The sequence below is a fragment of the Nicotiana tomentosiformis genome, chromosome 9 (assembly GCF_000390325.3).
Source record: "Nicotiana tomentosiformis chromosome 9, ASM39032v3, whole genome shotgun sequence".
NCBI classification, from domain to species: Eukaryota; Viridiplantae; Streptophyta; class Magnoliopsida; order Solanales; family Solanaceae; genus Nicotiana; species Nicotiana tomentosiformis.
The window spans coordinates 75,907,814-75,926,224 of NC_090820.1; the positions used below are offsets into that span (position 1 = coordinate 75,907,814).

The window sequence follows — 18,411 nt, forward strand, 5'->3', positions numbered from 1 at the left end:
GCCGAAACATATCAAATCACGTCCGATTCACCTCACATTTTGCACACAAGTCATAAATGACATACGATACCTCAGAAAGTCAACCCCTTGGTCAAACTTCTGAAAAATTTAACTTTCGGCATTTCAAGTCTAATTCCTTTATGGACTTCCAAAAATTCTTCCGGACATGCTCCTAATTCCAAAATCCGAAGCTTTTGGAATTATCGGAATTCGAATCCTAGGTCGTTTACACATAGGTCCATATTCGGTCCACTTTTCTAATTTAACTTTTCAATTATGAGACTAAGTGTCTCATTTCACTCTGAATTCCTTCCAGACCCGAACCAACTAACTTGATAAGTCATAAATCAATATCAATGGATAAATTGAGTAGTAAATGGGGGAATGGGGTTATAATATTAATAACGACCGTCCGGGTCGTTATAGTGAGAGGGAAGTCCAGCAGACCCCCATATCCAGCACCACCGCCTCTTCGGGGTGCCCCAGTGCGACCTTATTTCAGTGCTATGCCAGAAAGTTCTAGTCGCCCACCAGTTATTCAGGGTTCTTCCAGTGGGTATTCAGGTCACCAGGGTCGGACTTCTAGTCAGCAGCCCATCACACCGAGAAGTTGTAAAGCGAGGATTCCAATCACATGCGGAGATTCTGCCTCAAGCTTCGGGTTAGACTGGTGCAGCAGGGTCAGCAACCTATGATTACCGCACCATTTGATCCACCAGTCGTCCGACCACCTAGAGGTGGAGGGCAAGTGGGTAGGGGCTGTCCTAGAGGTGGAGGCCAGCTAGTTGGTGCTCTAGCTCGGTTCAATGCTTTTCTGTCCAGATCAGATGCAGAGGCCTTAGATGCCGTGATTATACGTATTATTTCTGTTTGCGGTAAATATGCCTCTGTATTATTTGATCCAGGATCTACGTATTCATATGTGTCATCTCTATTTGCTTAATTCCTGGGTGTTTCTCGAGAGTCCCTTAGTACTCCTGTTTATGTGTCCATTCCTGTGGGAGATTCTATTATTGTGGATCAGATCTATCGGTCTTGTGTTGTTACATTCTGTGGTTATGAGACTAGAGTAGTTCTTCTGCTTCTTGATATGACTGACTTCGAGATTATCCTGGGCATGGACTGGCTATCCCCATATCATGTTGTCCTAAATTTCCATGCTAAAACTGTTACTTTGGCAATGCCAGAATTTCCTAGGTTGGAGTGGAAGGGTTCGTCTGTCAGCATATTTAATCATGTTATTTCCTTTCTAAAATCTCGACACGTGGTCGAGAAGGGTTGTTTGGCTTATCTAGCCTATGTTCGGGATACTACTGCAGGGACTCCAACGATTGATTCAATGCCTGTAGTCCGGGAGTTCTCCGATGTATTTCCTTAAGATATTCCAAGCATACCACTAGATCGTGAAATTGATTTTTGTATTGACTTGGCTCTAGATACCCAACCTATATATATCCCACCGTATTGCATGGCTTCGAAAGAATTGAAGGAATTGAAAGAACAACTTGAGGAGTTACTAGCCAAAGCGTTCGTCAGACCGAGTGTATCGCCTTGGGTGCACCTGTATTATTTTTGAAGAAAAAGGATAGAACTATGCGAATGTGTATTGATTATTGGCAATTGAACAAAGTTACCATTAAGAACTAGTACCCGTTGCCGCGTATTGATGATCTATTTGACCAGTTACAAGGTGCTAGGGTGTTTTCTATGATCGACTTGAGGTCGGGGTACCATCAGTTGAAGATTCGGGATTCGGATGTTCCAAAGACTGCTTTCCGGACTAGATACGGTCTTTATGAATTTCTAGTGATGTCTTTCGGGTTAACTAACACCCCAACGATGTTTATGGATTTGATGAACATGGTATTCAGGTCATATATTGATTCATTTGTCATTGTCTTCATTGATGACATTTTGATCTACTCGCGTAGTAACGAGGAGCACGAGAAGCATATGAGAGTGGTGCTTCAGACGTTGCGGGAACAAAAGTTATATGCTATGTTCACCAAATACGAGTTTTGGCTAGATTCTGTAGCAATTTTGGGGCATATTGTAACGGGCGAAGGCATTAAAGTTGATCCTAAAAGGATCGAGGTAGTTCAGAATTGTCATCGTCCCACTTCGGCAACTGAGATCAGGAGTTTCCTAGGATTAACAGGTTATTATCGTCGGTTCATGAAGGGCTTTTCATCTATTGTAACACCTTTGACCAAATTAACCCAGAAGAGTGCTCCGTTCCGATGGTCTGATGATTGTGAGGTGAGCTTTCAGAAGCTCAAGATAACATTGACTACAATACCAATGTTAGTGTTGCCTTCTGGTTCGGGGATGTATACAATGTATTGTGATGCTTCACGTGTTGGTTTGGGTTGTGTATTGATGCAAGAGGGGCGAGTTATTGCGTATGCCTCACGTCAGCTAAAACCCCACGAGACAAATTACCCGTTACATGATCTGGAGTTAACTGCCAGTTTTCACTCTCTTAAGATTTGAAGGCATTATCTTTATGGGGTGTCTTGTGAAGTTACTAAAAGATTATGATATTACTATCCTGTATCATCCGGGCAAAGCAAATGTAGTTGCAGATGCCTTGAGTAGGAAGGCGAAGAGTATGGTTAGTTTGGCTTTCATTTCAGCAGAGGAGAGGCTATTAGCTTTGGATATTCAGTCCTTGGCTAACAAACTTGTGAGGCTGGATATTTCAAAGCCCAGCTGAGTTCTTGCCTGTGTTGTGGCCCAGTATTTACTATTTGAGCAGATCAAGGCTCGCCAGTTTGATGATCCTGTTCTTCGAGAAATGGTACTACGCGGTGGTGCCAAGGAAGTTACTATTGGCGCGGATGTTGTTCTCTGACTCCAGGATTATCTATGTGTTCCTAATGTGGATGGACTGAGGAAATACATTCTAGAGGAGTCACACAGTTCTCGGTATTCTATTCATCCAGGTGCTACGAAGATATATTGTGACTTGAGGCATCATTATTGGCGGCGGAGGATTAAAAAGGACATAGTTGAGTATGTAGCTAGGTCTCTATATTTCCAGCAAGTTCAATATGAGAACAAGAGACCAGGTGGCCTACTTCAACAGATGACTATACCAGAGTGGAAATGGGAATGCATTACTGTGGACTTTGTATTTGGGTTGCTGCGGACCTTGCGAAAGTTTGAGGCAATTTGGGTTATTGTTGATAGTTTGACCAAGTCGGCACACTTCATTCCGGTTGTAACTACTTACACTTCGGAGAGGTTGGCCCAAATTTATATTCAGGAGATAGTTTGGTTGCACGGTGTGCCAATTTCCATCATATTAGATAGAGGCCCTCAATTTACTTCACATTTCTGGAGAGTAGTACAGAGTGAATTGGGGACCCGTGTAGAGCTCAGCATAGCCTTTTATTCGTAGATCGATGGACAGTCGGAGCGGACAGTTTAGATTTTGGAGGATATGCTGAGAGCATGTGTGATTGACTTTGGAGGTCAGTGGGATCGTTTCTTTCCTTTGGCCGAGTTTTCTTATAACAACAGTTACCGATCCAACATCAAAATGGTCCCATTTGAGGCTTTATATGGTCGGCGATGTCATTCGCCCATCGGATGGTTTGAGCCCGGTGAGGCTAAGTTATATGGTACTGATTTGGTAAAGGATGCTTTGGAAAAGGTAAAATTAATTCAGGAGTGAATTTGTACAGCACAATCCACACAGAAAAGCTACGCGGATCAGAAAGCGCGTGACTTATCATTTATGGTGGGTGAAAAAGTTCTATTGAAGGTTTCGCCGATGAAGGGAATCATGAGATTTAGGGAAAAGGCAAAGTTAAGCCCAAGGTTTATAGGCCCATTTGAGGTATTGAGACGAGTTGGGGAGGTTGCTTATGGGCTTGCTTTGCCTCCCAGTCTATCAGGAGTTCATTTGGTTTTCCATGTATCTATGCTCCGGAAGTATCATGCCAACCTATCATATGTGTTATACTTCAGCACAGTTCAGCTAGATAAGAGCTTGGGTTATGAAGAGAAACCCATAGACAGGTTCGCCAGTTGAGGTCCAAGAAGATTTCTACGGTAAAGGTACAGTGAAGGGTCCAACCAATCGAGGAAGCGACTTGGGAGGCCGAGGAGGACATGCGGAACAGATATCCACACTTATTCAGTACTCCAGGTAAACTTGTAAACACGTTCGAGGATAAACGTTTGTTTAAGAGGTGGATAATGTAATGACCCAACCGATCATTTTGTCTTTTAGAACTTCGTTCCCCTAAATAAGACTGCCTGTATGTGCTTTTACTAATTTATGACTTGCGGGGATGGTTGATTAGGGATTTGGAGGTGTTCGGGTGGAAACCGGAACACTTGGTCCCCTAGTTTAGCTTTAAAAGGCCAAGTTTGATTTTGGTCAACATTTTGAGAAAATGACTCTGGAATCAGGATTTGACGGTTCCAATATATTTGTATGATGATTTTTGACTTGGACGTATGTTCGAATCGGGTTTTGGACGACCAGGGAGCATTTCAGTGCTTAATAGTGAAAATCAACTATTTGAAGGTTTAATGTTCTTTAAATTTGTTTTGGAGTAGGTTTTGGAGTAATTGAAGTCCGTTAAGAATTCTGAGCCTGGGAATAGCTCCGTACGGTGATTCAAGACTTCCACGCAAAATTTGGTGTCATTCCGAGTAGTATAATTATATTTAGGCTCGTTCGGAGTAAGTTTGAAGAATTTGAAATTTCTAAGTTGAATCAATTTGGTTTGAGGTGTGATTCTTAGTTTTGATGTTGTTTAACACTGTAACGACCCGACTGGTCATTTCGGGAGTTACAACCACGTTTCCCCCATTTATGTTTCCTTTATGCTCTTAAGCTATATTATGATATACCGGGTTAGTTGGTTCGGGCCCGAAGTGGTTTCGGAGTCGAATGAGACACTTAGTCTCTTATTTAGAAACTTAAGTTGGAAAAGTCAACCGAATGTTGACCTATGTGTAAACGATCTCGGATTTGAATTTTGATGGTTTCGTTCGCTCCGTTAGGTGATTTTGGACTAAGGAGCGCGTCGTGAATATGATTTGGAGGCCCGTGGTAAAATTAGGCTTGAATTGGCAAAATTGGAAATTTGGCGATTTCAGTCGGTAGTAGAAAATTTGATATCGGGGTCGAAATGGAATTCCGGAAGTTGTAGTAGGTTCGTAGTGTCATTTGTGATGTGTGTGCAAAATTTGAGGTCATTCGGACGTGGTTTGGTTGGTTTCGACATCAGTTGCCGAATTTGGAAATTCAGAAGTTCTTAGGCTTGAATCCGAGGGTAATTTGATGATTTGATGTTGTTTTGAGTGATTCGAAGGTTTGACTATGTTTGTATGTTGATATATGACTTGTTGGTATTTTTGGTTGAGGTCTCGAGGGCCTCGGGGTGATTCCGGGTGGTTAATGGATATGTCGAAGTTGGAAAATGCAGCTGAAGATGCTGCTACTACTATTTTTGCACCTGTAGAAGAAAGAGTCGTAGGTGCAAGGACGTTGGTGCGTTTGGGGAAGCCGAAAATGCGGAAATGGAAGGCCAAGGCTGGGAACACAGGTGCGAAGAATTGGCCGCATCTACGCTCCCGCAGGTGCGAGGCCTTGAGCGTATATGCGGAAAGGAAGAGTTGGGACGGTTCCGCAGAAACAGAAATATTATGCAGGTGCGCGCCCGCAGGTGCGGAATTGAGGGGTTAAGTGGTTCTTGTAGGTGCGAGGATTCGACCACAGGTGTGGTTCCGCAGGAGCGGACATATGGCCGTAGGTGCGACTGTGCTGGGCAGAAAAGCCCCAGCTCGTGTGTTTTGTCTTCATTTTCCATTTTTGGATTTGAGAAACTCAGGAGAGAGGTGTTTTTTCGAATGTTTTCAAGGAGCAACGTTGGGGTAAGTGATTCTAACCCATAATGGTATAAATTTCGTGAATCTATGGCTTTGTTCATCATTAATTAGGGGGTTAGTGCTTGGAATTTTTAAGAGTTTAATTTAAGGATTTGAAGGACCAAACGATGTCGGATTTTGATGAATTTTGTATGGTTAGATTCGTGACTGAATGAGCTTTCTAGTTTTGTAAATTTTGTCGGATTTCGAGACGTGGGCCGAGTTTGAGCCAATTTCGGGTTTTGGTCTAATTTTGTAGCTTTTCCATTGGAATTCATTCCATTAGCCTATATTGATGGTATTGTACTGATTGTGAATAGATTTGGAGCATTTGGAGGCCGCTTGCAGAGGAAAGAGCATTGCGGGGTAGAGATTTGACCGGTTTAAGGTAAGGAACGATTGTAAATCTAGTCTTGTGGGTATGAAACCCCGGATTTCGTATCATTTTACTACTTTGAGGTGACGCACATGCTAGGTGATGGGCGTGTGGGCGTGCACCATTGGGGATTGGTGACTTGGTCCATCCCATAGCAACTGTAAAGTTGCATATTTTGTTGAAACTATATGATAGTTATATGTTTTAGAAAGAGTTTCTGTAAATTGGGTAGAATGCCATGTTTGGGTCTAGCGCCAGTGCTGTTTGGACCCTTAGGGTTTTTTTCTTACTATCCTCTCATTGTTTTAGATTGAAAAATCTATACTCAGTCATGTTTATACTTGTTTACCGCATGAATCAGTTTTATGTCTCTATTTTGATGCATATAAATGTTTTGGACCGGATGCCCTGTTTTACTGAAATGCTCGAGCTGCTTGAGAGGTTTATGACTGAGTGAGGCCGAGGGCCTGATTTGTGAGGATATTTATGGGATCGGACTGTACGCCGCAACATATTTGATATCGGTTGAGGGCCTGATTGTAAGGATGAGTGTGGATCGTGGCTGCCCGCCTGCAACATACTTTATAGCATGTGAGTTGTCCATGCAGATTATAGCGCTTGGGCTGAAGGAACCCCTCCGGAGTCTGTACACATCTCCCAGTGAGCGCAGGTACCTACTGAGTGCGAGTGGTGAGTGCCGAGTGATGAGTGACTGGGAGGCAAGAGTGATTGTGAGGTATGCCCGAGTGGCAAAGAGTGATTATGAGGTATGCCCGAGTGGCACGAGTGACTGTGAGGCTTGACCGAGGGGCTGTATACGAGTGATTTTTTTGCCCGAGGGGCTGTTTATGATTTCATCATTTTGAATCAAACGTGATGTTTTGATTCAAATCCTGATTTTAAAAGCATGTGGTATTTTACTGAGATTTCCTGATATGAATGTTATATGCTTTATTGACCGTCACTACTTCTCAGTCTTTATTTATTGTTGTTACTTACTTAGTTAGCGTACTCACGTTACTCCCTACACCTTGTGTGCAGATCCAGGTGTAGCTGCACACGGTAGCAGTTGCTGATTATTTTGGTTGCAGATTTTCTCGGGGATAGCAAGGTAGCTGCTTGGAGACCGCAGCCCCCTGCTCTTCTCCCTCTTATCTTTCTCTAGTTGTATTTAACTATTTTTCCAGGCTGAGTTAGACTTGATATTATTAGACAGATTGTAGTAGATGCTCATGACTAGTGACACCCCGATATCGGGCCTTTTTTTCCGGTACTTTTATTTTGATTGGAACTCTTTTATGAAGGTTTTATGTTAAATAGCATTGAAATTATCTTTGAAATTAAAATATCAGTTTGTTTTGAAAATGAGTCGGCTTGCCTAGTTCCACGATAGGCGCCATCACGACAAGGGTTAGTTTGGGTCATGACAAATTGGTATCAGAGCTTAGGATACGTAGGTCTCACGAGTCATGAACGGGTTTAGTAGAGTCTTGCGGATCGGTACAGAGATGTCTGTACTTATCTTAGAGAGGCTGCAGAACCCTTAGGAAAATTTCACTTTCTTGTATTCTATCGTTCGACATTGATTCAGCTTGAAACATAACTCTTTGAATTCCTTCCCCGCATTCGTATGCGCACATGAGCACTCGGTATCAGTTGTGCATTGCCGGCTTGTGATTCTATGAACGAGGTTCGAGATGTGTATTATGTGTTTTGGTGATGGGATAGTCTGGAGGACTTGAGGGCAGGTTTAAACCGTAGTTTTGGCTCGGTAGCTTCAGTTGTAACCTGTACATTTGGACTCATATGTCCGGTAATGCCCCTACAAGTGGAATTCGTTGCTCGATGAGCAGTGGAATGGCGTTGTGATGAGTATGATGTAACTGCGAGATGTGTTAAGATGATTTGAATGTGACGAGAAGTGTTTCCTTGAAATGTAAAGGAAGGCCATTGGGCGCTTGATTTTCATTTTGATGTGACGTACAGTCTCGAGTGTGAATGTTTTGAAGGATCTTTCACGTTGTTAAATTTTGGGATAAATTAAATTCTCATGTCTTGTCAATGAGTTTGAACTGAAGAAGAGTAAGTGATTATGTAGTAATTGTGGTTACGAATGGGTATTTTTGATGTTGATGGCTCGAGAAAGATGATCTTCGAAGAGACTTAGATTCGGTAACATTTTATTGGTTCAGGTGCGACAGAGATACATTTTGATTTGATGCAGCAGTTTGGTAGCAAAGTATGAGGGAAGACATGACGGGAAGTGTTTCGTGGTAGTTGAAGTACTAGCAGGTCAAGTAGGAGAAGTATAGGTTGAGAAGTTTCTTAAAGGAGATGATTTAACCAAAGTAAGAGTGTCAGATTAGCATATGAATTCACTAGTAGGGTAGTCGTGAACCTTGAGAAAATGTAGAATGGTTTGGAATCGTGTTATTATGTGGATCGACCTCCAGACTCTATTTGGAGTGATGATTAGTGTACAAAAGAAAATTGAATATGGCAGAAAGGAGTGTGTTTGAAATGAATAGAGGCATGAAGATCTGATTATCTTGTCAGGTGCAATGTGACTTGAGTTCGGAAGGTATTGTTGACGTACAGTTGATGTCAATAGGGAAAGTGCAGACTTATACAAATGGCAGGCGCGCATGAAATCAGGAGAATTTACGAATTTAGTAGTTGTTGCACTTAGTGTAATGTCATTGAAAGATGTCGGTAAGGAATTCCACATGTGGGTTATATCCTGTGTGAAGCTAGCACTGGCGTAATGTTGATGAAGCTTTTGCGAGGAATATTACTTGCTACCAGATAGGAGGTCGCATGTGTGATTTTGGTTGGAGATTCAGAGTGTTCATGAAAAACTTAATAAAAGATTTCGAGAAGTCTGGCAGGTTAACGGTGCAAGACCATGGTAATTGAGAAGGAGAAATCCTTACGGATTCTAATTTTATATAATTGCAGCTTAAGGCTAAGTGGAGGAGTTTTATATCGACGAGTTGATTGCACGGTTATGGGTCGTATTAGTTTCGGTTCGGGGTATACTGGTGAATCAATTATGACTTGCAGAGGTCGAGATATAGGATGACTCGGGTAAATCAACTTTTGGACACAAGTTGTATTACACTCTATGGTTATAGGAGGACCATAAAATAATTGAGTGGTTATTCACAGAGAATGTAGTGTACATGGAGCGGGAATTTGCTCGGTTGCGTAGGAGTGTGGGTTACTCTTTATTACCTTGGGTGTTGGTGTGCTAATGGGGCACATGTCATTTCGGTCTGTTTGGTCGATTAATTTGAGATTTGAGTAGAGTGGATGACTCTCGAGAATGGTTCAAATGGATTCAAGATTTATAAATATGGCTAGACAACTAGGAGTTGCATTGAATGGTGTTGAGACTCGTGGAATCTTATATCATTGTGAATTATGCATTTCAGTATCAAGAAGGTGAAGAAAACAATTTTAGGTTCACACAAAGTCTTTTCGGAGTAAGCATTTTTGGTTGTGGAACCTTTGGGATTCAAAAAAAGGGAATTCTGTGGCTTATAAGCCTTACGACGGCGTGATTCTATGCTAGAGTTTGTGGGGGTAAGTTTTAGTTAAGGATAGTAGTGTTCTAACAAGGAAAAAGTATAATTTGAAGGCAATTTAGAAAGAACTTGGAGAAATAGAACAACTTGGTAGTAGGTTGGGTTAGCACAGTAATGGGTATGATCAGTTCTTTGGGTACTTATGATGTGGCTAGTATCTATAGGTGTTTTATGGCAATGCTCTCAAATTTGGCAACCTGTGTGGCTTGGTAGAATTAGAGGAATTCAGTTAAGATAGCTTGGTTATGTGCAAATGGATTTTAAAGTGTTCATAATGGGTTCTACTATGGTTTGAACCGGATATTTTCTACCGATGTACGGAACATGTTGTGTGTTATGATTTCCTCCTAGAAAGAAGCAAGAAAGAGGTTTTTGACTAATAAGGTATGCAATTTTCTAGTGACTCAGAGTTGATAATAGAATTCTAATGCTTGTTACATGATGGCATAATAGATGTAGTGTGTTGTGCGTGAATAAGATTTACATGTACAAGGTCACTGTTAAGTTTTGAAGGGAAGGACATAAATTCTTAGGCAGCATGAACGGTTTCCGATGACCAGGTAAATGATATTACTATCTGGTATAGCTTGATGAGGGTGTACATTTCAGAATGGGCAGTGTGTTTTGATTTACGGGTACTTTGCTGGTATTACGACACTCTCTTAGTTGATCGACTGTTGATATTCAAATTTTTTCCATGTGGCACAGAAGAATTTTTAAAGTATTTCTCATGGGATGATTGTGTATGAGAGAGGTGTTAGGCATTCGAGCGGTGGAGGTGGAATCAAACATAGTGATTCATGTGTTCTATGGAATTGGAGATTGGGAGCTCTCAGGAGCAGATTATTTCATGGTTGTGGACTATGAAGTTGTGGCCAGAGCTAGCCAGATGATAGAAGGTGTTATGATTCCGTCATTGTGGACTTTCAGAGGTTATTTATCTATTAGTGGCTGACCATAGTTGATTTGGGGCCCATTGGTAGGCCCAATTAGGATATGTATTCTACACCGAGCCGGATTGATTAGCTTCATACTACTATTGTTGAAGGATGTTCCATTCGATTGATGTGAAGCTTATTCGTGTTCTGAAATGATCTGTGAGTTACTCTTCTATGCTATGAGGAGTTGTGATTCGTTGGTTATATGCACATATGGTGCGGTTCTATTGTGGCCTTATAGCCGAATTTGAGCGAGAATAATATTGGATATTTCTTGGTTGATGACGTATTGGTTATGTTCTTTCGGGTTTTATGTGGCATGGTGTCGTTTGCTTCTCCGTGGTTATGGTAATGCACTTTGGGTACTTGATGTCGAATTGCGCATGGTTATTGATTTTAGCAGGGTGGCTTGAGGTGTTTCATATGGACCAGTATTTGGATAGGGTCGCGTATTGCAGCAGAGTTATGTGGAAATATGATCCTTCGTGTAAGATTCGTGTGTTATGGTTCTGCGGTGTGAGATGGGTTCTTAGCATTGCGTCGGGGTGGTACTCGTCGAGCTTGTAGAACGGTTCTCCTGTTTGGGTCATTGTTACGATTGGGTATATTTGGAATGTTGCTATCTGGTGCACGGATTGCACATGTTGTGGCTTTAGATTGTATTGATGTGTCATGTCACTAGAGTGGCCGTGTTGGATAAGACGAGGTCATTGGGCCTAGAATGGATGTTATCAGATTTGATTGTGGTATAATTGGGAGGATAATATCGGAAGTCGGCATTGAAATTGGTTATAGTTCTTGTGGAAGGAACGGGAGCTCCATGACCTGTTGGTCTAACGAATGGTTATGAATTCGGTGTGTTTCTTTCATCATCGGCAGTTTACGAAGGTTTTAGAATGAGGTTTTGTCTGATATGAGGTTTATTACCAGTACTTCGTTGATTTGAGTCGATACTGTGATTTGAAATCATTTCTTCGAGCATTCGAGTTATGCGGTATTTGAATTTGAGTATTTGAGTTATGGTTACGGCTTTTGGTACAGCTTGTTCAGACTTATACGGTATGTAAATGTGAACCTCTGGTCTTATAGGAAATTTCGGATGTTGGAAATTTGATTCGAAGGCTTGTGGCATAGGTTGAATTGAGAAATTTTAGTTATGCTGTGCTATCAGACCTGTATAGGATAGGGTAACGTGGGATCACCCCCTGGTATGCGCATGGGAATGTTACACAACCATTACTTGGCTTTTGGAACAACTCTCGGCACGTTTGAGGGCGAACGTATGTTTAAGTGGGGGAGGATGTAACGACCCGGCCGGTCGTTTCGGGAGTTATAGCCCTATTTTCCCCATTTCTGTTTCCTTTATGCTGTTAAGATATATTATGATATACCGGGTTAGTTGGTTCGGGCCCGGAGTAGTTTCGGAGTGGAATGAGACAGTCTCCTATTTAGAACCTTAAGTTGGAAAAGTCAACCGGATGTTGACCTATGTGTAAACGATCTCGGATTTGAATTCTGATGGTTCTGTTAGCTCCGTTAGGTAATTTTGGACTTAGGAGCGCGTCCGGAATGTAATTTGGAGGCCTGTGGTAGAATTAGGCTTGAATTGGCAAAATTGGAAATTTGGCGATTTCGGTCGGCAGTGGAAAATTTGATATCGGGGTCGGAATGGAATTCCGTAAGTTAGAGTAGGTTCTTAGTGTCATTTGTAATGTGTGTGCAAAATTTGAGATCATTCGGACGTGGTTTAGTTGGGTTCGGCATCTGTTGCCGAATTTAGAAATTTAGAAATTCTTAGGCTTGAATCCGAGGTTAATTTGATGATTTGATGTTGTTTTGAGTGATTCGAAGGTTTGCCTAAGTTTGTATGTTGATATATGACTTGTTGGTATTTTTGGTTGAGGTCCCGAGGGCCTCGGGGTGATTCCGGGTGGTTAACGGATTTGTCGAAGTTAGAAAATGCAGTTGAAGCTGCTGCTACTGCTATTTTTGCACCTGTGGAAGAAAGAGTCGCAGGTGCGAGGCCGCAGGTGCGTTTGGGGAATCCGAAGATGCGGAAATGGAAGTCCAAGGATGGGAACGCAGGTGCGAAGAATTGGCCGCATCAGCGCACCCGCATGTGCGAGGCCTTGAGCGCAGATGCAGAAAGGAAGAGTTAGACCGGTTCCGCAGAAGCAGAAATGTTACGCATGTGCGCACCCGCATGTGCGGAACCTGGGGTTGCAGGTGAGGAATTGAGGGCTTAAGTGGTTTCTCGCAGGTGCGACGATTCTACCGCAGGAGCGGACATAAGGCCGCAGGTGCGACTGTGCAGGGCAGAAAAGCCCCAGCTCGTGTGTTTTGTCTTCATTTTCCATTTTTCGATTTTAGAAACTCGGGAGAGACACAATTTTTTGAAGGTTTTCAAGGAGCAACGTTGGGGTAAGTGATTCTAACCTATAATGGTATAAATTTCGTGAATCTATGGCTTTGTTCATCATTAATTAGTAGGATTTTGGAGTGAAAGTAGGGGGTTGAGGCTTGGAATTTTTAAGAGTTTAATTTAAGGAATTGAAGGACCAAACGATGTCGGATTTTGATGAATTTGGTATGGTTAGATTCGTGAGTGAATGAGCTTTATAGTTTTGTAAATTTTGTCGGATTTTGAGACGTGGGCCCCGGGGCCGGGTTTTAGCCAATTTCGGGTTTTGGTCTAATTTTGTAGCTTTTCCATTGGAATTCATTCTATTAGCGTATATTGATGGTATTGTACTGATTGTGAATAGATTTGGAGCATTTGGAGGCCGCTTGTAGAGGCAAGAGCATTGTGGGGTAGAGATTTGACCGGTTTAAGGTAAGGAAGGATTGTAAATCTAGTCCTGTGGGTATGTAACCTCGGATTTCGTATCATTTTGCTACTTTGAGGTGATGCACGTGTTAGGTGATGGGCGTGTGGGCGTGCACCGTTGGGGATTGGTGACTTGGTCTGTCCTGTAGCAACTGTAAAGTTGCATATTTTGTTGAAACTATATGATACTTATATGTTTTAGAAAGAGTTTATGTAAATGGGGCTAAATGCCATGTTTGGGCCTTGCGCCAGTGCTGTTTGGACCATTAGGCATTTTTTTCTTACTATCCTCTCATTGTTTTAGATTGAAAAATCTATACTCAGTCATGTTTATACTTGTTTACCGCCTAACTCAGTTTTATGACAATATTTTGATACATATAAATATTTCTGGCAGGATGCCCTGTTTTACTTAAATGCCCGAGGGGCTTGAGAGGTTTATGACTGAGTGAGGCCGAAGGCTTGATTTGTAAGAATATTTATGGTATCGGGCTGCACGCCGCAGCATGTTTGATATCGGCTGATGGCCTGGTCTTGAGGATGAGTGTGGATCGGGGCTGCCCGCCTGCAGTATACTTTATTATTATAGCACGTGAGTTGTTCGTGCAGCACGTGAGTTGTCCATGCAGATTATAGCGCTTGGGCTGAAGGAGCCCCTCCGGAGTCTGTACACACCCCCAGTGAGCGCAAGTTCCTACTGAGTGCGAGTGTTGAGTGCCGAGTGCTGAGTAACTGGGAGGCGCGAGTGATTGTGAGGTATGCCCGAGTGGCGCGAGTGATTGTGAGGTGTGCCCGAGTGGCACGAGTGATTGTGAGGTTTGCCCGAGGGGCTGTATACGAGTGATGTTTTGCCAAAGGGGCTGTTTATGATTTCATCATTTTGCTCACCTTTGCATTTTTCCTCTGTTTGAAAACTGTTGAAAAATATCTTTAAATGATTTTTTACTAGAACTGTGTTTAAACATGATGTTTTGATTCAAATCCTAATATGAATGTTATATGCTTTATTGCTCGTCACTAGTGCTCAGTCTTTATTTATTGTTGTTACTTACTGAGTTGGCGTACTCACGTTACTCCTTGCACCTTGTGTGCAGATCCAGGTGTAGCTGGACACGGTAGAGGTTGCTGATTATTTTCTCGGGGATAGCAAGGTAGCTGCTTGGCGACCGCAACCCCTGCTCTTCTCCCTCTTATCTTCCTATAGTTGTATTTAACTATTTTTCTAGGAAGAGTTAGTCTTGATATTGTTAGACAGATTTTAGTAGATGGTCATAACTAGTGACTCCCCGATATCGGGCTTTTCTTTTCCGTACTTTTATTTTGATTGGAACTTCTTTATAAAGGTTTTATGTTAAATATCATTGAAATTATCTTTGAAATTAAAATATCGGTTTGTTTTGGAAATGAGTCGGCTTGCCTAGTTCCACGATAGACGCCATCACGACATGCGTTAGTTTGGGTCATGACATACACGTTCTGAGGATTCGAGCGAGTCCGTTTTATGATTTCAAACTTGTTGGTGCGTTAGGACGGGGCCTCGGGGGCCTCGGGCATTCACCGAATGAGGCTCGGATCGATTTTGGACCTTGGAGCAATAGCTGAAGCTTCCAGCTTCTACTGCAACCACACCTGCATTTGGCCAGCCGCAGGTGCGAGCTCGCAGGTGCGTGAAAAGCACTGCAGAAGCGGACTGGGCGCAAATGCACAGGTACAACCGCAGAAGCGCATCATAGATGTGGTGTACAAGCCGTAGAAGCGGACGGGGGCCGATATAGGGGAAGCCGCATCTGCGATGCATCTTCCGTAGATGCGGAGCAGTAGAAGCGGCTTGCGAGCTGCAGATGCGAAAGGGTTGTTTGGCAGAACCCTTAAAGAAGGGGAAAAACAACAATTTTTGCCCATTTCTCTCCATTCTTGGGCGAATTTGAGAGGGGATTTCAACTAGCAACTTGAAGGTAAGTTAATTCTACACACTTTGATTTAAATACATAGATTATGGGTAGATTATAACTTGTAAATTTAGGAAATCAAGGGTTTAGATGAAAAACCTAGATTTTTATAAAACTGAGATTTTAACCACGAAAATGGTTATGGAATTGGGTGGAAATTATATATTTGAGTTCTTGAGATTATGGCTAACGATTTCCTCTGAAAATTTTCAGAATCCGGACACGTGGGCCTGGGGTGAATTTTGGAAATTTTATTATTTTGGGTTGGGTAATTAATTTTATAGTCTAATTTCGAATCATTGAACATGTATTAATTATTTTATATAACATTTGGATAGTTTCGGCACCAAATTGGGAATATTACACGACATTGCGATCGAAAAGTGGACTTTGAGACAAGGTAAGTCTCTTGTCTAACCTTGTAAGAAGGAATTTACCCCATAGGTGAATTTACATTAATAGTTTTTTTGCTAATTGTGGGGGCTACGTACGCACGAGGTGACAAGAGTCCGTGCGTATCTACTAATTATGCTATGTCCGGGTAGTTTTGGACTCAAATCATGGCTTACTTGTGATAACTGCATCTTTATTTAATTAAGTTTCTGGAATTATATTGTAAATTATTCGAGGAAATATTAAAAGATCGAAACTTCATATACTTGAATTTTGTGTAAATTATTTAATTGTTAATAGAAATTGAACATCTTATGTGTTAATATTATAATAACTTCTCATTTCGGAGGTTCATAAGAAAATATCCCCCTTTCTTGTGGAGCGGGCCAAATGCCTCGGCAGTATAGATGCATCTATGGATCGTGCCGCACATCCCTTGGCAGTGTACACAACACTCTGAATCGGACTGAATGACCTCGGCAGGAAATCGTGCCTAATAATAATAATTACACGATACCTTGATATTTTATTACAGCTTGTGAAACTAGTTGATAAATTGAAAATTATTGAAATTTGAGAATTTATTTGATTCTGTTTGTTAAGGAAATTATTGTTGTTTATATAAATCATGTTTAATTAGATGTTTTTATTTTTAAAAATTTATTGACCCATAGTGAGTGTCAAAGTCGACCTCTCATCATTAGGCTTGATACTTACTTGGTACATATTGTTTACATACTCATTCTATGCTTGCTGAACTTTTTGTGCAGGACCTGAGACAGGTGCAATAGGAGGACCTACTGGTGCCTACCCACATTACCTAGAGGCTTAGTGGTGAGCTACCTTTATGAGCCATTCTGCAACAACTAGTGCCTGAGATCAAGAACCGTGATCACGAACCCCAAGTTGCGATCATGAGGAACAAATTCTTCCTAGCTCCATACAACACTCTGTGGTCACGAGTCCTTCTCCGCGACCGCGATGCACACCCTTGACACAAGAAACTAGCAATCACAAAACAAAGGGAAATGGTCCTAAACCATCCCAAAACAAACCCGAGGCCACTGGGACCCCGTCCAATCACACCAACAAGTCCCCATACTTTATCCAAACTTTTTCAAAGGCTCGAAATGCCACGAATAACATCAAAACCGCGAATCGATGACCAAAATATTTCTCTAAACTTTCAAACCTTCAAACTTTGCTGAACTCGTCCGAAACACACTTAGACATTCCGGATTACGACCAAATTTCACTAAAAAGTTCCAAACAACTATATGAACCTATACAAGGTCACAGAATAACACTTAGAGTTCGTAAACACCAATGTCCACTCTGAGTGAAACTTAGCAAATTTCAAAAGCTTCAAATGTAAACTTTCGATAATACGCCGAAATGCTTTCGGACCATCCGATACTCAACTGGAACATACGCCCAAGTCTGAACACCATACAAACCTATAGGAATCTTCAATTCTCGATTCCGAGGTCATTTACTCAAAAGTCAAACCTTGGTTAACTCTCCCAATTTAATGCTTCTGAATTGGGAATTATTCTTCCAAACCAACTTCAAACTTATTAAAAATTAAAACCAACTGCACATGCAAGTCATATTACATATAGTGAAGCTACTCAAGATCTCAAACCGCTGAACGACATGCTAAAGCTCGAAATGACCGGTCGGGTCGTGACATTCTCCCCTACTTAAACATACGTTCGTCCTTGAACGTGCTAAGAACCATTCCAAAGTTGCGAAAATCACTACATAACTCCTCATGCACCTACCCGTGCTACCACAATCCATATTAGGACATTAGCTCAACCCAGACTGAAGATCCTTCGTACTACCTTGGCCCACCAGCCTTAGAATAGAATTCCAACATCCGGAATTTCCTATAAGATCCAATTCTTGCATACATACACTACATCAATCTCCACAAGTTGTACCAACATATAAAAGCCTTATTCCAACCACAATATTTGTAAGTTTTCTGAACCCGGTGCCAGTAATATAACTCATAACACATAAAAGCCTTGTTCCAACCCTTGCTACACTACATCTATGAAAGAGATGTAAAGAATCTCATAACCACCCGTCAAATCAATAAATCATGAAGTTCTTCATTTCGACAAGAAACATTGCCACATTCTGAACTAACTAGCGACATTACCCCTCCAATCATACATTATACAATTCTGTTTGCACTAATTTGAGGTCCAACAACCTCGTCTCACCTAGTATGAGCTGTTTGGATGACAAGCCACATCAGACACCATCTAAAATCTTATACGCCGTGATCTGAGTGCCTAAAAAGCCATAACTCGAATATGACCAATAAGGAATGGAAACCCAAGTATAGAACTCTACAATTCCTGTGACAAATATAACCACCGTACGAAATACTATGAATCTATCCCACAAAGGATAAGTAATACACACAAAATAGTATAAG

The 18,411-nt window shown here is 41.7% G+C and overlaps 1 protein-coding gene across 1 annotated transcript; it reads left to right on the forward strand.

Annotated features, from left to right (window-relative positions):
• Positions 1-634: 634 nt before the first annotated feature.
• Positions 635-1,378, forward strand: LOC138899016 (uncharacterized). The gene is made up of 2 exons (XM_070185128.1): positions 635-875; positions 963-1,378. The coding sequence occupies exons 1-2, from the start codon at positions 635-637 to the stop codon at positions 1,376-1,378; spliced, it is 657 nt and encodes a 218-aa protein (XP_070041229.1).
• The last annotated feature ends 17,033 nt before the right edge of the window (positions 1,379-18,411 follow it).

Coding starts and splice junctions, on each gene's coding strand:
- LOC138899016 (XM_070185128.1), top strand. CDS start 635: ATGCGGAGATTCTGCCTCAAGCTTCGGGTTAGACTGGTGCAGCAGGGT. Junction 876..962: donor ACGTATTATTTCTGTTTGCG/GTAAATATGCCT, acceptor GTGTTTCTCGAG/AGTCCCTTAGTACTCCTGTT.